This window comes from Lissotriton vulgaris, chromosome 10, assembly GCF_964263255.1.
Source record: "Lissotriton vulgaris chromosome 10, aLisVul1.2, whole genome shotgun sequence".
NCBI classification, from domain to species: domain Eukaryota; kingdom Metazoa; phylum Chordata; class Amphibia; order Caudata; family Salamandridae; genus Lissotriton; species Lissotriton vulgaris.
In genome coordinates this window covers 616,678,603-616,698,712 of record NC_141698.1, presented here as the reverse complement: position 1 = coordinate 616,698,712, position 20,110 = coordinate 616,678,603, and the positions used below count along the sequence as shown (strand labels likewise).

The 20,110-nt window shown below is 46.7% G+C and overlaps 1 protein-coding gene across 2 annotated transcripts in view; it reads left to right on the top strand.

Moving 5' to 3' along the window:
• The window catches only part of ACVR2B (activin A receptor type 2B), a 413,701-nt gene that overhangs the window by 219,406 nt on the left and 174,185 nt on the right, over window positions 1-20,110 (top strand). For both annotated transcript variants that reach the window (XM_086941456.1, XM_086941457.1), the window contains exon 5: window positions 6,737-6,880. In XM_086941456.1, the coding sequence (XP_086797582.1) occupies window positions 6,737-6,880 (144 nt within the window). The remainder of the gene's footprint in view (window positions 1-6,736; window positions 6,881-20,110) is intronic.

Genomic DNA, 20,110 nt, shown 5'->3' with positions numbered 1-20,110 from the left:
CCGCTCTACCTTTACGTTAGCTAGCATTGATCCTGAAGTAAAAAAATAATCCAACCGGACACATTTTTTATGCGTTGCTGAATAAGTAAAGCCAGCCTCTCCTGGTTTCAGCTTCCCCCATGCGTCCACCAGTGCATTGTTACCCGCCATAGTCAGTATTGGTCTGCAAACCCTTTTTTTCCTTCCTTGATATTTTCCCAAAGGTTCCATGCCTAAGCCTGCAGCACCATCTATATTAAAATCCCCTGCTAGAATTATCCTGGGCGCCCAAGTGGCTAGTTCTAAATCCAAGAAATCAAACAGTTCTGGATCATCCTCCGTTGAGCTATATATCGACCCCAGTGTAATCCATTCTTCACCTATCAAACATTCTATCAAGGCCCATCTAACCCATTGATCCTCCAGTCTTTTCCTTTTGCTAATATTGTACAATTTAGTTAGGATAGCCGCACCTCTGGTTTGGCTCCTTGTCTCGAGTATGCCAAGAGACGCAGCCCTAATTGTTCTAGCAGGAACGGTTTGTTCCCTTCTATATGGTTCTCTTGGAGACCTGTAAAGGCTGCTTGTGACTTTTTCAATAGTAACGCCACCCTTTGTCTTTTTAGCCGGTCATTGAGCCCACATACATTCAACGTTAGAATCTTAATAGCGGTACCCATAGTTCTTTCTTTCCATGGGGCACCACAAGTCTACCATGACGATGCCATACCCTTTCGTCATTCTTTTCCTGTTCCTTTCTCTTATTTGCATTAACCAATTTTCCTGCCTTGTCTCCCTGTACTGTTGTGCCCTTATCATTACCTTCTGTCCTGTGCACCCCCTCCCCCCTTTACAGGCAAATAGGTCAGACGAAAGCCAAGGGAGTATTTCCCCTGTTTGGCAGAAACATGTTGGCCCCTAAGCAGTCATTTGTTTATACTGCGGTTTTGCGCTGTTCTGGTTTTTAAATAGAAAGAGACTTACAGCCATTAAAATTTCCTTACTGTGAGCCCTCTTCCTTTTTAACTTCACTTTTCCTTACACCTTCACCCTTTGCACTGCACTTTGTTCCATTTGGTGATCCCACGCATGGTCAAACAAGCGATTGTGGGCTTGACCCCAGTCCTACCAGGCGGTCCTGGAAGCAGTCTCACTGATCTAGAGACATGCCAGCCCGGCCCTGTGGATGACCAGATTAGAAAAATCAGATCACCAACAAGATTTTGATGGTAATCCATCTCTGGATCTTGGGTCTCACCTACTCTTGCTGGTAGTTACATGCGTTGGATTGTTAGTTTATACAAAGACCATTCTGTTATTTAGCTATACAATTTGCAGACCTTATACAGTGTATGGTCCCTGACAAACTTTTGTTTTCTGCTAGACACCCAGGTTTTTGTGTATTCATAGATTGTATATTAAGGGATATTAACCTGGGCAGGTCTTTAAACTTCCCTTAGACCCTCCAACCCCCGTTGATATTTTCTTAGATCTGGATCTGTGTCAGAGGCGGAGCTTTCAACTGCACTCTCCTCTGATCCACCACTCCCAGAAGAGGCCCCCGTCTCATCGTTCACTGAAAAAAAACTCGTCGTTTGGGGAGCCTGGTGCTAGCGACCCCGGATCTGCCATACCCTGTGAGCCATGAGCACTTGGATCCTCTTGTGAGCCATCACGCTCCAGATCTACCATAAGGCCTCCCTTGTCGATAGTGTCCACAGTATCAGCCATCTCTTTCACTGTTATATCTTGCAAGACCCTTAGCCCATTTGTGTCCGTGTCTGTGATCACGATCGAGCTTCTACGCACCCCCTGCCCAATAGTACTGTTGCCCTTCAAACCTGACCCCTGCACATCTTCCACAGCTTGCCCCTCAATGGTCTCTCCTGATAGCAGAGTACCGCCTTCCGCTCCGTCGTTAATCATGCCCTTCCCGCTGTTAGTGCCAATGTCCAGATTTTCTGCGCGGCTTACCTTTCTGCGCGCCTCCGTATCACCATTGGAATCCGCCGCCGCCGTTTCTCTGCTGTTCTGCCCTGCAAGCTTCCTCGCCTCCACTGTTGGCGAGGGCTGCTCCGGTAAAAGCGGTTCTGGCTGCGGCGCATCCGGGATTGCCCTGTTCGACGCTCCCTGTGCGTGCGCCACTTTTGACGATGATAATGGACTGGCTTCAGCCTCTGTGTTCGCATGTTGCTCCGCGCGCCCTGGGCTGTCATCAAGAATCGTATCGATCCGTGCGGTTCCCCCTGCGAATGCTTCTGCCACGGTGGGTTGTCTCAATATAGTACCCCTGGGTCTTTTACAACTTGTGTCTCTCGGGGTTGTCTTTGAATTCGTGTTTGTATTTTTCTTAGCAGCCGCCATGGCAGCCGCTTTCTGTTCGGCTTTCAGCTCGACCCTTTGCTCTGCTCTCTGCTCAGCATCTTTCTCCCTGGCCTCTTTAGCCTTCATTTTCGAAGCAGAGTCCTCCGTAGTGATCGTGATTTTCGCTGTTGCCTGTCTCCTGGTTACGGGATATTTGTGGGCAGCAGGTTGTTTCGACGGGTCAGTCGCCATTCTCAGCGTCTCCTTAGCCGTGTCCTTGAACTTAGTTCCACGTGCCGGCATCTCCGCACTATAAGTACTGTGATCACTTTCCCCAATGGCTTTTGTACGAACCCACCTGCACTGCAGCAGAGCCTTACGACAGACTCTATGATGTATCAATGCCAGGATATTAGTAACAATGTTTCTCAGTCTTTCGATCTTCTGCAAGTCTTCTAAGTTCTGCAGTCATTTTCCCAATCCGCTGGGAGAGAGGTTGGAGCGGCTTAGTCCTGTGACCGGTCCGCGGCCATCTTGCTGTCGGGTAAATCACAAATATTCTTGTTGCAGGGCCCTCCAAAGTGTAGGAGGACAAAGGTTTAAAGGATTAGTGGTGAATTAATATGGTGAAATATGAGGTAATTTCAGTGGTGGATATTAGTCTGTTACTTGGAGTGAGAAGGATAGCGTAGGGATAAAAGGGGTAGAAAGATTTGCATTCATATAGCACGTGTTATTCCTGATGGGTGTTGAAGCGCTTTTCTGGCGAGTAGCACGCTACTCCGGAACCCATAAAGGATTAGTGTTGAAAATTAGTATAGTATAAATAAAGTAAATTGAGTAGTAGATATGTTATTCAGTTATTTGGGAAGTATATTAGTATAGTTGAATATGGAATTTAAGAAGTGAACATGTTAGTCTGTAAATTTTGATTGAAAAGGATAGTGGAAGGGTAAAAGAGTGAATGATTTTTTTTTTTTTAGGTCTTAGCAGTAGGGAGAGGCTTTTGGATGAGTAAAAATGAGTTTTGGAGTGGAAGAGTCAGAGGGGAGAGTTTAGAAAGGTTTTTTTTAGGGGATCGGTGTAGTAAAAAGAGGTGTCAGATGATGCAAGGAGGGGTAGAGCAGGAGAGAGTCTAGAAAGGGTTATTTTGGCGGTCATAGTAGTGGTATGGGGTTTGAGATAAAAGAGAGTGGATGCAGAAGATATATTGATAGATGTATAGGATGAGAGATAGGGTAGTGCATTGGAAGGAGTAGTAGAAAGAAGTTTGAGATGAGTCAGTAGGTTGGGATAGAAGATATATTGAGCGAAGTATAGGCTGAGAAATAGGGTAGTGCATTGGAAATACTAAATTAGAAGAAGATGATAAATATATAGATCCATAAGTACATTCAAAGTATATAGATATATAAAGGGAGTAAGTATATTTAGATTAAATATATTGATAGAGGCACAGGATCAGAAATAGGGTAGTGCATTGGATATGCTTTTTCAGGAGAAAAGTAACAGACGCACAGATCCAAGTACATGGAAGGTACATAGATGCACAATGCTCTGTTTGTGGGAGTGGATGGTGTGTGCTGGGTATTGCTAAATGAGAAAAAGGGCAGCATTTCTGGCCCTAGTCCTGATCAGTCTCGAACAGGCTCAAACAGGCAAATACCCTTGTCCTCTCTGCCCTTAACAGGCTCAAACAGGCAACTACCCTTGTCCTCTCCGCCCTTAGCCTCAACGCCCGGGCTGAGACGCCCTAACCCTGGCCTTTTATAGACCTAGTAATCAGGTGACCCTTTCAGCCAATGGGAACCCTAGCCCTAACACTATCCAATCACAACACTAGCCCTAAAAATCTAGAACCAATAGGAGACCAGGACCTTACAGCCAATCTTAGCCCTAGTCCAAGCACCCAATCAGTTCGAAAACCCTGATGTCTAAGTCCAATAAAGGCCTTAGCCCTACCAGTAGTCCCAACCCAAGTCCAAGCAGCCGATGCTACGGGTAGCCCTAGTCCCTAGTTCCAATAGAAAGCCTAACCCTACACTTGGTCCCACAACTAGTCCAACAACCAATCACACCAGAAGCACTAAATAGCTACTTCCAATTAAAGGTCTAACCCTAGCCCAACCCTACTCCCAACAACCAATAACATAGGAAGCCCTAGCCCCTACTTCCAATAGAAATCCTAACCCTAGTCCCAACCCTACAATGATTGAATCACAGACCCAAAAACCAATAAGAACCCTCAAATACCCAACCAAGGAGGACATTAACCCTAACCCAATAGAAACGCCAGATTCAACCACCAATCAGTGTACACATGTGCCAACCACTAGCAGACCATATAAGGTCCCAGTGACCTCAGACAAGGTTTGCTGGCCAGGGAGTTGGAAGCTGCTTCTCCTGTTCAGAATCCCCTAGGAGACAGACAGGCTCAATCCACACTTTGGTAAAGGCTCCACTAACTCGAAATCTAACCATACTGTTTCAATAGAGCTTTACTCCCCCTGCTGGCCAAAAAACGAAGTGCACAGGCCCCAGTAAATACAGTTTAAACAGCTCACAGAAGCACCCTCTGATGTAGAATATCCCTGTTGCTGGGGGGTGGGAGGGGAAGGGGGGGTTGAGGAGGCAGGGGGCTGGCCTCACTGGCTTGTGAACACAAAATGGTGGCTGGGGGTGCACTGTTTTAACAAACAGGTCTTAGCACAGAGCAAAGGAGTAATTTGGAGGGAAAACAGATTTGTCACCACGGAATGAGGGGGACAAACTACAGAGGTTGGACTGCAAATCCCACAATTCAACACGTTAAATGCAAGCAATCCTGGGCAGGGAAAAACCACAAGTTTAAAACACAAAACAGGTGATAAAATATGCAATCACAGGCAGGTCAAAACTGCAATTTTAAACTGTAACAACAACAACATGCAAAGACAGTAATCACAGAAAGGGAAAATCGTTTTTTAAACAACTTTTGTTTTGGGAAGAGACAGCACTAGCCTGTCTCCTTACCACTTCCTGGACTCTGCTCACTGCAATCTGGGGCACAGGTAGGCTGCAATTCACAAGATGGAGGAGAATGATTTGGAGTGCACCCAGCAAGGCCTTAAGGGGCCTGGGCAGGTGTGAGAAGAGGACTCAGACTTGCCTGGTAGCCAATGGTCTGCTGGCCTGGGGGTGGGGGCTGGGCAGCTGCTTCTCCTGTTCAGAATCTCCTAGGAGACAGACTGGCTCAATCCACACTTAGGACTTCTTCAGGTAAAGGCTTCACTAGCTCGAAATCTAACCATACTGTTTGATTAGAATTTTACTCCCCCTGCTGGCCAGAAACGAAGTTCACAGACTGATGCCAGTGTGGGATTTAATGTAAAATGCACTACAGAGGGCATCTTAGAGATGCCCCCTGAAAACGTAACCAACTCCCAGTGTACTGACTGCGTGGCTACCGAGGCTGCCACCACCAGCAGTCCGGTTTCTGGACCCCTGGGTCGAGAGCTTGCCGCTCCTCTGGGCCTAAAACAATGCACATCCTGAGACGAGGTGCCAAGCCTCCTCCCCGAGGATGGGCAGGGGAAGCTTCAAAGGCATGCTGCCTTTAGTGAGCTTCCCCAGGCCAATTGCTGTACTCCGCAACTCGACCCAAACGGTTCTGACCCTCACTCTGGCGGGAAGACAGACGGGAAACCCTAAGTGAGTGCCAGCCTCTGCCAACCCCTCTCCTCAGGTGGGAGAGGCGAGGTGAAGCATAACTCAGGGCTCCCGCCATCTTGAGGATGGGGAGCCCTACCCAATCAGAGATAGGCCCCTGCCTCCCTCCCACAGCAGAGGAGCAGGATAGGGCGTGTACTCACCCCAGGACAGGGACCCATGTGTTGCTGCAAGCTTATTGGTAGCCACACAATTTGACTGAAAGGTGTCCAATGTTGGCCCACGGGGGCTAGATCCATGCCAGATTCTCTGGTGGTGGCCTGTGTGAAATGCATTTGCATAGAATGAATCTAAATGGGGATCATTGTGTGTTTTTAGTTGTGGTCATAAATCATGGCATGAGTCAGACTTCTTGTATAAATATTGGTATCATAACTTGATCACTGATCTATTTCCCCAGAGGTTGAGGGGCAGTTTTCAGTTCTGATTCATGGGAGGTGGTGGGTTTTTCATCAGGATATGCTTAGTTTTTAGGGTGTACTCCGTGTTGATTTTAGTTAAACATTCACATTCCAGTGATTAAAAACAGCGCATTTTGGTTGGTTTCACCACTCACAAGTATGATTTCTTTAAATGAATACGTTAAATCCATTAGTAAAAACAATATCTTTTTCCTCTGTTAAAATATTTTTTAATTTCTGTCCAGTTGAAAAGAAATTAATTGCTCCTGTGCTCCTTAAATGAATTTTATTTAAATAAATCTTGTGATTTAATTTCTATTAACTTTCGTTTTTCATTTCCCTAGGACCCAGGGCTACCACCACCGTCCCCTATAGTTGGCCTTAAGCCACTGCAGTTACTAGAGATAAAAGCCAGGGGGCGCTTTGGCTGTGTCTGGAAAGCGCAGCTAATGAATGACTATGTAGCTGTGAAAGTCTTCCCGATACAGGTTAGTAAATTGATGTTTACTTTCAGTGGGCAGTATTTGTAATATGTTTGCCTTGTTTTTTAGGTCGAGCTGGAGAAAGCAATGCAAAGCATTGCGTCCAGCGAAGTATCTAATGTTGCCCGTCTCCTGGGAATCTGAGACAGGGGTCGGGCACGCGCTGCGATTGGTGTCTGTGGACGCGCACGTCCAGGCCAGCGCGTGCACATCTCCTGCCTCAGATTCCCTGAAGTGCGCAAACACATACACATACACATACACACACACACACACACACACACACACATTCGCACAGCTACACACACACACACACACCCCTCCACGGGCTCACGCGCACACACAACCACGCACACCCCCCCCACTCACGGGCTCACACACGCACACACCCACACACACACGCGCGCGCGCACACACACACACATATCCCCTCCACTCACCGTGCTTTTTTCGCGTCGCCTCGCTGCGCTCTACAGGCTCCGCACTCCCCTGGTATTTTCTCCGCTGCATCACCACACGCGGGGCTTCCCTCACGCCTGGGAGCCCCGCGTCACCGCTGCTCTCCGTGGGCCGGGCTTCCCGCAAAAAGCGGAAGTCCCGCCCCACGACGTGACGCTCCCGAACTTCCAGAACCTGCTGTGAAGAGACACACAAAAAACTGACACGACGCAGCATATAACCTCGAAGGATGAATAAAAACACAAACTGGCGCGTTTTTTGAACCACAGTGCACCTATTGAGGCTCGGAAACCACAGGCCCGCCTCATTGGAGCTGGGCACGAGCTGATGAGCCTCTGCCTGGAGCTGTGGGGGGAATGTGAAGAATGTAATCCGAGGGGGAACTGGCGGCTCTTCAAGAAGAGACCACGTGGCCTGCTTCCACCCGGACCTGCTCTCAGCACCACGGAAGCTAACATATGGTATGTAAGCTGCGGCCAAGCTGGGGACACGCAAATTCGAGCTGTGCCCTCTGCAGGAGTCAATTAAGTACTGGGGGAAGAGGGCTGGCATATGTAACTTCAATTGGGTGACCCTGTGGGTCGTGGTCTGAACTGCACGGTGCAACAGCTCATCAGTGTGATTCAGCGAGAGGTGCTGGACAGTGACCTCATACGCCAATTGGAATAGTTAGGACACACAGCGCTGTCTCCTACCAGGGCCTAACCATCAATTCTGCTTTGGACATGAAGCCCATCTCTTCCGGCCCGCGCCTGTCCCACTCCAAGAAGGCCATCACAAGCCCGCTATGCATTCCGCACCCCTTTTTCCTAGCGCACTATGTCTCCTTAAATGACAGGATCCATCCTCCCCTCTAGACCGCTCAGCCACGCTCCCACCAGTGCCTCAACCGAGGGCACTTGTATGTGCGGCCCCCTGCCCCCATCGCCCTTGGCCATCCTCGCATCCTCCACTGCCATCACCCTTACCGCTAGCGCCCGGCCCCCCGCTTTGCCCCCCCAGGGCCCGCAGCACTGAATCCCCATACCAACCGGCCCTAGAATGATGAAGGCCCCTGCATGACGCCCCTCCAACCATGCACCAGTTCCCTCCCTCCACCACTGATCCTGCGCAAAGTAGTCTACAACCGCGTCGGCAGCTCCAAGCTCCGTTTCCTACCGAGCTGTGTGCCCCCATGGGCACATTACTCGTGCCATTGCCATAAATGTTTGCTACATCTTACATTTTATTTCCTTTCAATACTTTCACACATGCCACCATTGCCTATGTAACGTTTGTTGTTGTGTTGCAGTGTCTGCCATTTATTGCAGCATTATGCCTCTACTGGTACTTTGTTTGCTGTTGTAACCTGCACACATGTCCTTTCTCCTCCTGTAATGCACCGTTTGCTACTTTTTTTTTTTTTGCTGCTCACAATTGTCTGTTCCTATTGTGAAGCCTTTGACACCTTCGGGTAAAGTCCAAGCCGTATAACAATACATAAAACGTCCCCCACCCACAGGACTGCATCAGCCTCCCAGTGTGTCCTTCATATCACCCGCCCCCACGGCCCTCTGCATAACGTGCAGTCTTTGCCCCCTGTATAGCGCCTCATCCACCCCCCCCCCCCCCCCCCCCCAAATACCGGTAGTTTAAGCACTTGGAAACTGCGCAGCCTGCATTCTTTTCCAAATGGACCGAACGTAACAGTGGTAATACTGCCTGGGCCATAGTTTGCTCTCTCGAGTACAACTCAAGGCCTGACGACAGTACTATTACCCCTATGCGCCTCCTGACTACCAAGGAGTCACTAGACCTTCGTATACCTGCTGTCTTGCCCTTGCCTCCTTTTTAGGTCTCGTAGAAGCAACGCACCACTCAGCACCACCACAGCACCACCACAGCATCACTCGGCGCAACCCCAGGTTATAGGTGTCACATTTGCAAAAGTTATAACTATTGCCATTTAAATGACAAAGCTATTAATTTAGCTATTTTCAAAACCAACACATAAATAAAAAAAATTGTCATTTACAAAACCAATAGCTCAAACTTTCCTAATGCGAGACCTATTGCATTGCAAATGCTTGTTTAACTCGTTGAAGATAGGGCTAATGAAAAACCGAGTGTGACTTGGACAGTGTGTTTAGAAATATCAAATAGAAGCGAGCAGCAGTAGCACACAAACCATGCATATCCATTCCTCAGGTTAGTGATTAAAAGTCATTTGCTGTAGACAGGTGCTAAGGATCGTTACTGGTTTTGGTGCATAACCAAGACCCTACTCTGGATGATCCCTACATTCATATTGAACAGCAGAGCTGCACACAACTCTTCAGATTCACGTTTTTTTATATGTTTAATTTAAAACTTTGTCAAGGTGGCATTCAGTTCTTTGTGGGGTTTTTTCTTTTCCCAAAGTCGAGAAATAATTGAAAGCTGGAAAACATTTTGTCCTGATTACAATAGAGTTGGGTGGCCTTATCAAGGCCATGGGCAGTTTATTCATACACACACACACCTTAGTTTTTTTTACTTCAATGGGTGTGTATTGAACAGATTTAGCTACTATAACGTGTTGATAAAACGTGATTTGCTGTGAATACTTTTCCATAGTGAACCATTGAAAGGCCTTTAGTGCGAAGAATAGCATAGATGCTTCCCTAACGATACAACTACTAGTGTGGGTACAGGAAGTACCTAGTGCACCGTGCTGTGTCACTGGTTTTAGTACACAAATCCAATCTTTATTTGCGCAGTTAATTAAATCCATTGCCATTCTAAAATAGAAGAAGAGTGACAATTTACCTCAAGTCACCAGACGTTGGTTGCAACCATAAAACCAATTAAGAAATAGAATTGTGAATTGGCGGTGGAAGGGCTGTGATCGGGCACTTGGCTCCGGATTGCTCACTGTTTTGCTGCTGATCGCCCAGCAACAAACAAAGGCACAGCGCCCAGAAGAGGGGCTTCGACTCCCAGGCGGCTCCTTCAGAGGGGGGCGAGAGCCAACCCACGACACACCAGCACCGAACGCATTCTGGGTCTTAATATTGCCAATAAGCAACTGTGATATATTCATTTAAGACTCAATACATACGGTGTATGAAGGATGCAACCATACATTCAAACGAGGTTATATTTGTGGATGGCTCAGTACCCCAACTGTGTCGTCTGTCAGGCTTCATTTGAGCTACATATGTACCATATTGTCAGTTAGTGTATGTGGACAACGGGGTTCAACAATTAGAAATCACATCTCCTCATCCAGTCAGATGCTTTGTTCCAGTGTGCTTGCATTCCTGCCCCCTGTTCCGGTGCGCTCTGTCTGTGTGTGGCGCTCTGTCTGTGTGTGGCGCTCTGTCTGTGTGTGGCGCTCTGTCTGTGTGTGGCGCTCTGTCTGTGTGTGGCGCTCTGTCTGTGTGTGGCGCTCTGTCTGTGTGTGGCGCTCTGTCTGTGTGTGGCGCTCTGTCTGTGTGTGGCGCTCTGTCTGTGTGTGGCGCTCTGTCTGTGTGTGGCGCTCTGTCTGTGTGTGGCGCTCTGTGTGTGTGTGTGGCGCTCTGTGTGTGTGTGTGGCGCTCTGTGTGTGTGTGTGGCGCTCTGTGTGTGTGTGTGGCGCTCTGTGTGTGTGTGTGGCTCTGCCTGTGTGTGTGTGTGTGTGTGGCGCTCTGCCTGTGTGTGTGTGTGTGGCTCTGCCTGTGTGTGTGTGTGTGTGGCTCTGCCTGTGTGTGTGTGTGTGTGGCTCTGCCTGTGTGTGTGTGTGTGTGTGGCTCTGCCTGTGTGTGTGTGTGTGGCTCTGCCTGTGTGTGTGTGTGTGTGGCTCTGCCTGTGTGTGTGTGTGTGGCTCTGCCTGTGTGTGTGTGGCGCTCTGCCTGTGTGTGTGTGGCGCTCTGCCTGTGTGTGTGTGTGTGGCTCTGCCTGTGTGTGTGTGTGGCTCTGCCTGTGTGTGTGTGTGGCGCTCTGCCTGTGTGTGTGTGTGTGGCGCTCTGCCTGTGTGTGTGTGTGTGGCGCTCTGCCTGTGTGTGTGTGTGTGGCGCTCTGCCTGTGTGTGTGTGTGTGGCGCTCTGCCTGTGTGTGTGTGTGTGGCGCTCTGCCTGTGTGTGTGTGTAGCTCTGTGTGGATAGCTTTTTTTGTCGGTGGCTCTATGTGTGGGTGGCTCTGTCTGTGTGAGAGTGGCTCTGTGTAGGTGGCTCTGTCTGTGTGAGAGTGGCTCTGTGTAGGTGGCTCTATATGAATGACTGTGTGAGAGTGGCTCTGTGTGTGGGTGGCTTTGTGTGTGGCTCTGTGTGGGCGTAAATGCAATAGGTCATGCATTTGCGAGCGATTAAGCTATTGGCATTGTAAATGACAATGCCATTTATTTATTATTAAAATAAATAAAAAAATGAGCAATGCCAATAGCTCTACCTTTAATAATGCCGACACCATTTCATTGTAAATGCTTGTTTTTTTTTCCTCCTCATTCGCCTCTGATCCCAGCTTACTGGTGATCTGCAGTTTGCCATTGTTTCTCACTTTGGAGAGGTAGGTTTTTTTTAGTGGGGTACTGCCCCAACGTTGTTCGCCCGCCTACCAGTGGCTCCCCGACTATCCACCGGTTTTGCTGACCCCTCGTTATTAAGGAGAGGTTGGTCGTGCTCTCCCCTGCTCTTAAGGGACAAGTATTGTAGCTGGCATTCCACCTTAAATCACCGTTATCTGAGGCCCCCGTGATATCGGCAGAGTCAAGCACAAACTGAGAGCATCCCATGAGGCTTAATCATAGGACAAAAGATTTGGTAAACAAAAAACATGGTGTAGAGTACTAATCATTGTGGTTTCTAAACTGAAGTCCAATTTACCAGGGGGTCCCAGATGGCTCTCTTCTTGCTATTTTTTTTAGTCTAGACAGATCGATACTTGATGTTTTATACAAAGAGGAAATCTAATCCGAATATATAGGGGGGGGGGGGGGAAGCTTCAGCCCATCTTACATATTTCTCGTCTGGTCAGTAATATAGCAAAAAACAGGAAGCCCATATCGGTGCCGGTAATTCCGTCTTGAATGCCAAATTATTATTAAACTAAGTGTAATAGATAAAGGGTATCCTAAAATAGATTCTATAGCGGACCCCACTTTTTCCCAATATTCTGAAATGGCAGGGCTCTTTCGAGGTTGCATTATTTACATTTAGCCGGTGGATCCTTGGACATCTTAGAAAGTCTTGCCGGGGATAAGTAGGCTCTCGGAGTGGTAAAATAATGATTTCTTCTCAACCATGCTGGCTTTACTGTTGAGAACAAAGCACTACAGGAAGTCTGCCACAATTAGGCCCAATCCGCCTATGGAATATATTCTTCCCATAGGTCTCCTGCTAGTTTAAAATCCCCATCAATGGCCTCCTCGATTGCCCAATAGAAAGAAGATACCTCCTTCTTCCCTGCTGACTTTCACAAGATGATCTTCTAGAGGATATCCCCACCCAATCAGAGTTTTTTGGTTCTGAGGCCAGCTCTTTAACTGCAAATATTTAAATCTAGACATGCCTCCTTCCAATTTCTCATTGAGCATACCCCAAGAAAGGAGGGAACAGTCTTCAGTTAGATCTCCCCATGTAAGTAACCTTGCTGTTTTTAAAGGTATAGCCAACATATCTTTTAGGCAACTTGGTGCCCCCGGCCTATCCCATATTGGAGCTAATCTTGAATAGTATTCCATACCTATTAATGCTGTAACTCTAGCCCATATTTGAGCAGCACCCTATAAAACCTTCAACCTCACTTTCTTGAAGAATCTTTTGTCCCCAAATTTAAAAAGAAAGCCTTCATGTGAAAGCCCTGCCTGATCGAACATAGCTTTATACATCTTCCCTCTGTCTGAATGGTCTGGAGATTTAAACAACATCCTCAAGTGGGTTAATTGAAATGCCCATGCATAATACTGAACATCTGGGAGAGCTAGACCTCCCTTTTCTCTTCTGCGTCTTAGTTTTTTCCAGGAGATCCTGGTTGCTTTATATGCCCACACAAATGAATTAATTGCTTGCTGGAATCTATCGATAGATTGCTTGTCAAAATATAACGGTATATTGTTAAAAAGAAATGTTACTTTGGGTAAAATTGTCATTTTAGTCAAATTTACTCTGCCTAGGATTGTTAAGGGAAGGTGGGCCAAGGATCTCATACATTTTTGGCTCTCTAAGGATGTTTGTTAGGTTTACCTTAGCTATGTTATCTTTATTATGTACAATTTTAACTCCCAGGTACATCATCTCATCCTTAGTGTTGTATTGGCCCTTTGGCAGATTCCAGGTCATGATCTCGGTCTTATCTGCGTTAATTTCATAACCGGAAACTCGACCAAACTCCTCAGCTAGACCGATGACTAGAGGGAATGATGACTCTAAATCTGACGAAAGGATGAGAATGTCTTCATCATATAGGGCTACCTTCCTTTCCCTTGTACCGCTCTTAAAAGATAAAATGCCTGCCTCTTCCCTAAGACGCTGAGCAATTGGCTCTATGAACAAGTTGAAGAGGAGGGGAGAGAGGGGGCAGCCCTGTCTGATTCCTCTCTTAATATTGAAGGATTTAGTCAGTTTACCATTGATCACAGCCTTGCTGACGGGTCACTGTAAATAAGGTTTATAGTTTGGCGGAATTTAGGGCCAAAGTTTAGTTTTTCCAAGTACAGCAGCAAGGTAGTTAGTTAACCCTATCAAAGGCTTTTGTTGCATCTTAACGTCATAGCTGCCAGAGGGAGAGTAAAATTAGAGGCAAAATCGATGGCCCCTATCACATCTTGCGTAAAATCAGAGATTTCTGCCTTTTAAAAAACCCTTCTGGTTGGTATGCAATAGATCTCCTGCAACTGCACCCAATCTGTCGGCCTGGATCCTGGTAAAACCTTGTAATCAGAATTTAGAAGTGAAATAGGTCTATATGACCCACACTTCGTAGATGGTTTACCTGGTTTTAAAATCAGGGTGATATTTGCTTCTCCCCACGAAGACGGTGGTTTGGCCCCTTCTACCAGAATTTTATTAAAAACTATGGCCATAAATGGGATTATCACTTCATCCAGTGATTTGTACACTTCGGCTGGGAGGCCATCCGGCCCTGCAGCTTTACAAGATTTACAAGCAAGGAAAGCCTTCCTGACTTCTTGTTGTGAAATTTCCATCTCTAGATTTTCTCGTTTACTGGATTCTAGTGCAGATAGGTGGACTGAATTTAGATAATCTTTTGCTGAAATAATATCCACACTGTTGTCCTGGTCATATAGTTCCTAAAAGTAGGTATGAAAAGCGTTTCCCATCTCTTCTTCATTGCTTAATGGCTTATTAATATATGTGTCATCTATTTGTTTTATCAGATTACGCATTCTGTCAGATTTGGCCTTCCAGGCTAACAGTCTGACTCCCCCTCGCTGTACTCAAAGTGGGCCAGTTTGCTCATCTCCCAACTCTTAATTATTCTAGCTTGAACAGTGCTATCTAAGCGAGCCTTCAGGGATTCCAGATTAGTTGTTAATTGAATTTGGTCTTGATCAATTTCTTTAATGATATCTTTTTCTACCTCCTTCATTTGTCTTTCAGTGGATGACATTTCTTCCCTATACTGTCTGTTTTTATAGGACTTCCTATCAGTAACTAGACCCCTTAGAAAAGATTTAAGTGTCCCAACCCCTATAGAGTCGGCTGAACCAATGTTAATGTTTAAGAAGGGTTTTATCTCCTAAGACATGTGGCCAATTTCGGCCTCGTCCAAGAGGAGTGTATGATCAAATGACCAGACCCTTTGCTGAACCTTCCCTTCTAGAACCAGATCCATCCAAATAGTTGCATGATCTGATAGGTGTGGGGTCAGATAGCCTATATCTTTGATATTGCCCCTTAAGTCATTACTTATTAAAATAGTCGATCCTGGATTTGTGTCTACATTTTTTATTGTAAAAAGACACCCCCATTTGGGTGCCTGACTTTCCCTCCAGATATCGACCAGCACATTCTGCCTCATAGTTTTTAGAAAAGCTCTAGATTTAGACGGGGCATTGGCCCTACTGCTTGGGGATTTATCCAATATGGGATTCATTGTTATATTAAAGTACCCTGCTAAGATTATCGTATCGGGGAAACCCCAAAAAATCTGAAAAAATAATTTTCAAAGTGGTGGGGTCATCTCGATTAGGGCCATAATACCCAACTATTGTGATAGGCATACTTTCTACAGAGGTTTTGGCTATGACACATCTTCCACTAACATCTGTCACAGTATTCAAAAGACTAACATCTGCTTGTTTTTTAATCAAAATAGCAACCTCTGACGTTTGACGATTGACCAGAACAGAGACAATGTTCCACCCACCTAAACTTCCCACATATTTCCATAATTTCTTTTTTAAGAAGATGGGTTTCTTGCAGGATGATTATGTGCACGGGTGAATCCTTCAAATACTGGAAGATTTGTTCTCTCCTACTCTTAACACAGAGGCCATTCACATTCCATGATAAACATTGCAACGTTCTCATGGAGGATTAGAGGAGCCACCGTTTACTTCCACCCTAACCTGCAAGCTATCTATATCGAACCCATAACAGCAAAAAACATACCTTATTGAGGTTCAAGGATGAATGAGAATTTTTTTTCCTTTTTTACCCATCTGCTCGCCCACCCGTGCTAACCCCACACCTCCCCCCGGAGAACCCTTCCTCCATTTACCTTGACTAGTCCAGATTCTGCCTGCCGGTAAGCCCTGCTCTACCTCATTTTAATCAAGCGCTAATGCTACGCTAAGTAGACAAGCTATTTTCGTTAAATAAAAAAACTAGGGTTGATTCATCCATTACTAATGTAACTAATACAACTAAGTGATTTACAATTTAGGAGATGGTGAAATGCCTGATTTACTTTCTTAACATCATTACTAATACAACTAGTGTGACTAAGTGATTTACGATATACGAAATGGTGAGATAACTGATTTACTTAAATACCAATAGTTTCCCCCTTCAAAACTCCTAACAGATGTATTTACGATACCACACACTATATCCCAACACCGCTTGAGTTATCTTAGATTCTCTAGGAGATCTGCCTCCTGCACTGTTCAGACATTGTGCATCTTGTTATTATGCATAATTCTCAGTTGTGCTGGGAACTTAAGTTGAACAACTGCCCCCAATTTCTTAAAGGCTTCCATTCAGTTTTCCAACTTCCATTGACTGTCCAGGGTGGTACGTGAGAGGTCCGACCTGATCTCAAAAGTAAAATCTCTCTATTTCAACGATTTTAATTAGAGAGCGGCAGCTAGTATTCCTTCTTTCAATTCAAAAGTAAGACAATTGATTACAATTTTCCTAGGTTTGGTCCGACCGGGGTGCCTCCTAAAGGGGTCTCTATGAATCCTCTGTATATCTTACCTTAGCTCTTCTTCGGATGCCTCAATCTGCACAGCTTCTTTAATGAGATTTACAATAAAAGATTTTAGGCCCCCCCCTTACCTTCCGGCACATTCAACAGACGCAGATTATTACGCCTGGAGTGATTTTCGAACGACTCCACTCGGTCTCTGAGTGCAGCTTCTTCCTTCCTGAGTGAGGAGATATCTGCTTTGGCTGCCCACAAGTCTGTTTTGAGTTCTTCCACCGAGCTCTCCAAAACCGTTGTCCTGGAGTCTAATGCGTCCATCTTTTTTTCCAAGGACTCGCAAAAAAAGTCTGATTTCTGCCTGATTAGACTCTGAAACTGCAAATCGTTTTTTAATGTCAGATGCCATAGTGAAAATAGTAGCTCTAGAGAGCTCCCTACATGGGGCTTCCCCCCTAGTTCTCCTGGGGTCTCTCCCCCTATCTCATTGTCATCCCCTTATGAGCCTCCACCGCTTCATCCAGGTTAGCTGCATCTGCACTCACACCTTATCCATCTGTAACAACCAGCTCCTTACCTACTACTACTTCTTCTGTAACCTCTATTCCTTTTAGAGGACCAGAGCCCTGTAACTGGGACTGCTACAATCCAAAGGCACATTCAAAGGCTCAACGAGTACCGCTGGTAAATTTGTGAGCTTCAAAAAATTCGAGGCAGAAGCGGGCAAGGTGGCTGAGCTGTCATTAAGCAAGGGTGAGGATGCCATACTTACGGGACAATGGGACAACTTTACTGTACTAGGCTGACCACCACTTTCCCTGAGAGCTTCCCCTTGCCTTACAACGTCCAAAACTTGAGGGAGAACTCTAATGCATGAACTTAGCTGTGGGGTTACTCTTACTTTGGGGTCAACAAAGGAGCCTCTCTTTTTCGTACTTTTTGTGCCCTTTGCACCTTTCCCTTTATTCACCCAATAGGGAGAAGAGCTTTCCTCAGTATCTTCTACCGACTTCCCACGGGGTAACTCCTCACTTTGCGAGAATATTTTTGTAGAGTCTTTAGGTATACAGCTTGCTCTAGGCTCCTGCTTTTCCTGTGCCTCGCATTTCTTACTCTTTTTTTCAAACTTTGCTTTAAGGGTTTTGGCTGTCTTGCTTTTTTTTACCCAACTTGCCCAAATCAGCCCCCCGCGAGTTGGTGCTGCTGGGTACTGGGTTGTTTGGGGCAGAAACCCCCCCTTTGCCTCAGACAATAGAGTGCAGCCTGGTGTTTGCCTTCTTCGTCCTTAAGCTCCTAACCCCCCCCCCCCCCCCCCCCAATACTATAGCTGGTTTACTCATTTTATTTATTACAAGACCTTCAGCCAAACCTTCAGGCAGAAGTATGCTGCCATTCGTCGCTGCCTCCGCAGAGACCTCGCTGTCCAGCCTCACAGAAGCCTCTGCTGCAGTCTCGAACATGAACGCCGCGGCACCCGCCAAACTTTCTGTGCTGACTCTGCTCGTTCTGCTCCCGGACACGCTTCAGGGACGACTCCCCCAGAGCAGCCAGCGCGCCACCAGTCTCCACCCCTTCCTCAGCTCTGAAGTGGCTACCAAGCAGCGCGGGAGGTCCACCAAGGCCGCCAGACACATCCCCTGGCTTTCCGACCGTCTCCAACTGGGTAAGGTTTTTTTTAGCAATTTAGGGCATTAAAGAACAGCTCACCCCGACCTCATGGATGAATTCTGTAGGTATTTAGCGAGAGAACGCCATGTAGAGCAGGAGAGATTACAGACTCAGCAAGTGACTGCTTCCCTCACGGCCGCCATGTTCTCCCTGTGCACCCCGGTTCTTAAACTCTTGAAAGCAACATCAGAGGAGATTGGCAGATTAGAGCTTTTCCGTGGTATCAACCTGAATCATGAATCTCTGTATTTCTTGGGTGAATAGGTAACAAAACAAGTTACTGAGAGTGTACAGGTTCCATGCTCAAAATGTTACGACAAATACATCTGGCATCTACTCCTAAACAATGTGATTATAAGAACTACAGCAGTTACTTTTATAAGCAGTTATATAATTTAGATTCAGAGACTTTTGAACCACTTCTCATTGATGGTTACACTTTGTCCTTCTGTATAACAGTGCTGGTTAGGGGCCCTAATAACTGGCATTCGAAACCCATATATCACTCCTTTATTTTATGTTCGAGGCATGTGGGCTGCTGAATTCATATCTGTGCATAGATCGCCGCCTAGTCTTGGGTCCGGATGATTGCACATTGTTGTCCTGGAAGAGTCTTCGAAGTATCACGAGATAGGTGGCTCCTTCCCCCGACTACAGTGCGCATGGGCATCCTCTCCATCCTCAGATTGTTTTTTTCCGCCATTGGGTTCGGATGTACTTTTCTTTACTCAAGTTCGGAAACTTTCTAAAGGCCAAAAGGCCTTAGGGGTCGTCTGTATTGTTTCGATCGGTGCCGAGTTCTTGTTCCAGTTTTCTTGAGCAGGACGTCGAAGAGTCGCTTGGCCTTTTCAACACCGGAGGCCTGATCGTCGATGGAACGGAGCCCGTTCAAACAATGCCCCCTTTGTAACTCCAAGTACCCGCACATCGATGTACACCCGGTGTGCAACAAGTGCTTATCACCGGAGCACGACGAGAACAACTGTCTAGCTTGTGCTCAATGCAGGTCGAAGAAGACGCTTAGACTCCGACGCGCAGCGAGGCAAATGATGTCGAAGCCAGCGCCCTACCCGGTGAACATCTTCGATGAAGAAGACGATGAGGTCGTCGACACAGAGGATCCAGAACAGCTGTCAGATCCCGGTTCGGAGCATGGCTCCAACTATTATGAGGAAGACTAAGACAACGTCGAATATTAAAACGTCGTCGAGGTAAGGGACGACGTATCCCCCATCGGAGCAGTTGATGACGACTCGAGAGATGAAACAGGCCCGATTAACACACTCAAACACTTTCGAAGGCTCCGGTCGAGGCATCGCCAGAAGGCCTTAGCCGAGATCATCAACAACATTCTATAGCCCAGCGTCAAGGCCCCGGCTAAGAAAACATCACATGAGCCATCGGTTCCACTACTCAAACCGAAACCGAAAGCCATCGAGTCAATAACGAAACCGAAAGTGTAGAAAACAGTCTTCGGGTCGAAGACCTCGAACCCATCGGAGTCGTAGAAGACATCAGGTGTCGATGACCCTGCGGGGTCGAAAGTAAAGAGTGTCGAACCGAAGATTGGGGTGCTAAAGTCCGCCATTAAAGCCAAACACGTCGAACCGAAGACGTCGACTTCGATGGACAGCAACCCAAACAAGGGACTCGAGTCTTGCAAAGGTCTCGATCCAAAGCGTCAGGTCGACAGACCACAGCTTGTCAAAGGCCTTGAGTCAAAAGCCAAGAGCGCCTCGAAGGCCGTTGAGTCGAGGCAGAAGAGTGCGCCTCCGACGCCAC